This window comes from Lithobates pipiens, unplaced genomic scaffold, assembly GCF_037356315.1.
Source record: "Lithobates pipiens isolate NorthernLeopardFrog02 unplaced genomic scaffold, aLitPip1_a1.2 Scaffold_8, whole genome shotgun sequence".
Taxonomy (NCBI): Eukaryota; Metazoa; Chordata; class Amphibia; order Anura; family Ranidae; genus Lithobates; species Lithobates pipiens.
In genome coordinates, this window is record NW_027507903.1 from 457,218,646 (window position 1) to 457,221,515 (window position 2,870).

Sequence of the window (2,870 nt, forward strand, 5' to 3'; positions counted from 1 at the left end):
TATTGGTGGGGGCCATTGGTGCCAATAAGGAAACCCTGGTGTCGCTGGGAAGACATTGATATTTGTGGTACCAGAAAGGAGACATTAGTGCAAGTGGCATAGAAATTTATATCAGTGGGGAACCATTGGTGCCAGGAAGGAGACATTTGTTTTAGTGGGGGGAGACATTGTTATCAGTTGGGGGGGGGGGGGGGGGGGGCTTGCTGCCAGAAAAGAAAACAGTGTTGATGGGAGCAATTGGGGCCAGGAAGGAGACACTGGTATTGATAGGGGGCCATTGCTGCTAGGATGAAGACATTAGTGTTGGTGGGGGCCACTGGTGCCAGAAAGGAGTTATTGCTGTTTGTGGGGGGGGGGGGGGATATTATAATGGTGGGCCATTAGTGCCAGTAAGGAGACATTGTTGCCAAGAAGGATACATTGGTATCGTTGAAGGGCCATTGAAGCCAGGAAGGAGACATTGGTGTCCTTGGGGGCAAACCATTTCAGATAGGCAATGGTGTTGGTGAGGGAGACACTGGTATCAGTGGGGGGGGCTTTTGCTGCCAGGAAGATGGTGGGGGCCATTAGTGGCAGAAAGGGGTCACTGGTCTTGGTGGGGGTGAGAGTGATACAGTGGTGGGCCGTGGGTGCCAAGAAGGAGAAACAGGTATTGGTGAGGGCCATTGGTGCTAGGAATGATACATTAATACATTGGTATTGGTGAAAAAAGGAGACAAAGGTATCAGTGGGGCCAATGGTGGCAGGAAGAATCTAATGGTATTTGTGAGGGGACAATGATGTTGATGCAGGAGACAATGGTATTGGTGTGAGGGGACACTGATTTAAGAAAGGAGACATTAGTGTTGGTGGGGGTGATATTTGTATGACAGTGGGCTTATTCCCAAAATGGAGAAACTGGTGTAATCAGGGGGGCAATGTTGCCAGGAAGAATCCATTAGTATCAGCAAGGGGCCAATGGTGCAAGGAAAGAGACAATAGTATTGGTGAGGGGCAATGAAAAGACATTAGTAACTTCTGGAGAGACATTGGTATTGGGGGGGGGGGGGGGTGGCAAAGGATCTACTTGTATTAGTGAGGGGCCAATGATGTTGATGGGTGAAGGCATTAGCATTGGTGGGAGGGGGCATTGATTTTAGAAAGAAGACTACTAGTGTTGGTGGGATCTACTGGAGCCAGGAAGGAGTCATTGGCGTTGGGAGGGTACATTCATATGATAGTGGGCCATTGGTGTCAAAAAGCTGACACTGGTGTCAATGGGTGGGGGGATGTTTCCAGGAAGGATCTATTGCTGAGGGGGCAATGATGCCAGGAAGGATCTATTGGTATCGGTGAGGGGGCAATGATGCCAGGAAGTATCTATTATTATTGGTGAGAGACAAATGATGCCAGGAAGGATCCATTGGTATTGGTGAGCGGTCAATGATGCCAGGAGGAGACTTTAGTATCTGTGAGGGGCCAAAGATGCCAGGAAGGATCCATTGGTATTGGTGAGGAGTCAGTGATGCCAGGAAGGAGACTTTAATATTGGTGAGGGGCCAATGATGCCAGGAAGGATCCATTGGTATTAGAGAGGGGCCAATGATGCCAGGAAGGAGGCATTTGTATTGGTGAGGGGCCAATGATGCCAGGAAAGAGATATTAGTATTGGTGAGGGGCCAATGATGCCAGGAAGGATCCATTGGTATTGGGTGAGGCGCCAATGCCATACCTCCCAACTTTTTGAGATGGGAATGAGGGACACCTATCAGCAAAAGTATGCAGGCATAGGACACACACCCTTGCCACGCCCCTTAAAGGAGAATTATACAAAATTGGTTAAACCCACAAGTGTTTTTTTACCACTACTATTCCGTTATATTGGCTTTTGGAATTTACAAATGCAGCAATTTGGAAATCACATGAAAGGTTTAGCACTGGGAAACACTTTTCGATAGATAAAAAGTGCATTTTATATACATCTATATAGATCAGACCAAAATGTGGGACAAATGAGGAGGAATGAGGGACAGAGAGACATTGCTCCAAATTAGGGACAGTTGGGAGGTATGGCCAATGTTGTTAGCAAATGACTTACCTGACTGACTCTACAGCTGCTGTGGGATGAGAGGTGACTCTGCCGACAACCCACCAGAGGAATATCAGAATGGGGATATGTTTGGCTTTTGAAATACTTCTGTAATTCTCGTTCACCTTTTTACTATTGAATGTAGATAACAAAAGTTTATTACAACTTATAAAAAATCCTGTCTGCAGTAACAATGCCATTTGTAGTGAGACGCAGCTTTCAAATAAAAGGCTCCGAGCTTCGAAAATATGGCGGACACGGACTTTCCATTGAACTCAATTGCTATGTAGTGTGTGAGCATGCGCAATACGGAAACAATGACCTTGCTTCCAGCCAATGATTACAATGAGTAGGATGGAGGCTTACTAGCATGTTAGGTGGGTTTTCTTTTGAATGATCATGTTAGTTAAAGCCGTAGCCTTGTTTATGTATGCTCAGGATAGGTGGAGCAGTGCAGCAGTTTTCAGGTTGAGTTGAGGGATCGTGCGCAAGCGCAGACAGGGAGTCTGTTAGTATAAAGAGGGATAGATTTGGTTGTAGTTTATTTAGTAAGTTCCCTTCACTTCCGGCACAGATATGGACCTCAGCACTCTGCTGGTGGAAGTCAGCGCCGGGAACCACGAAGAGACGGCAGCAGCCTTGAAGGCGTACAATGAGCAGGTAATGTCCCCCCTGTGTGACTGGCTGCACCACTGTGTGTCCCCCCTGTGTGACTTGCTGCACCACTGTGTGTCCCCCCTGTGTGACTGGCTGCACCACTGCGTGTCCCCCCCCCGTGTGACTGGCTGCACCACTGCGTGTC

The 2,870-nt window shown here is 47.7% G+C and overlaps 1 protein-coding gene across 1 annotated transcript in view; it reads left to right on the top strand.

The window, feature by feature from the left end:
• The first annotated feature begins 2,486 nt into the window (after nt 1-2,486).
• The window catches only part of RIC8B (RIC8 guanine nucleotide exchange factor B), a 100,694-nt gene continuing 100,310 nt past the window's right edge, over nt 2,487-2,870 (top strand). The window contains exon 1 of the mRNA XM_077468465.1: nt 2,487-2,728. Within this exon, the coding sequence (XP_077324591.1) occupies nt 2,645-2,728 (84 nt within the window). The 5' untranslated portion in view covers nt 2,487-2,644. The remainder of the gene's footprint in view (nt 2,729-2,870) is intronic.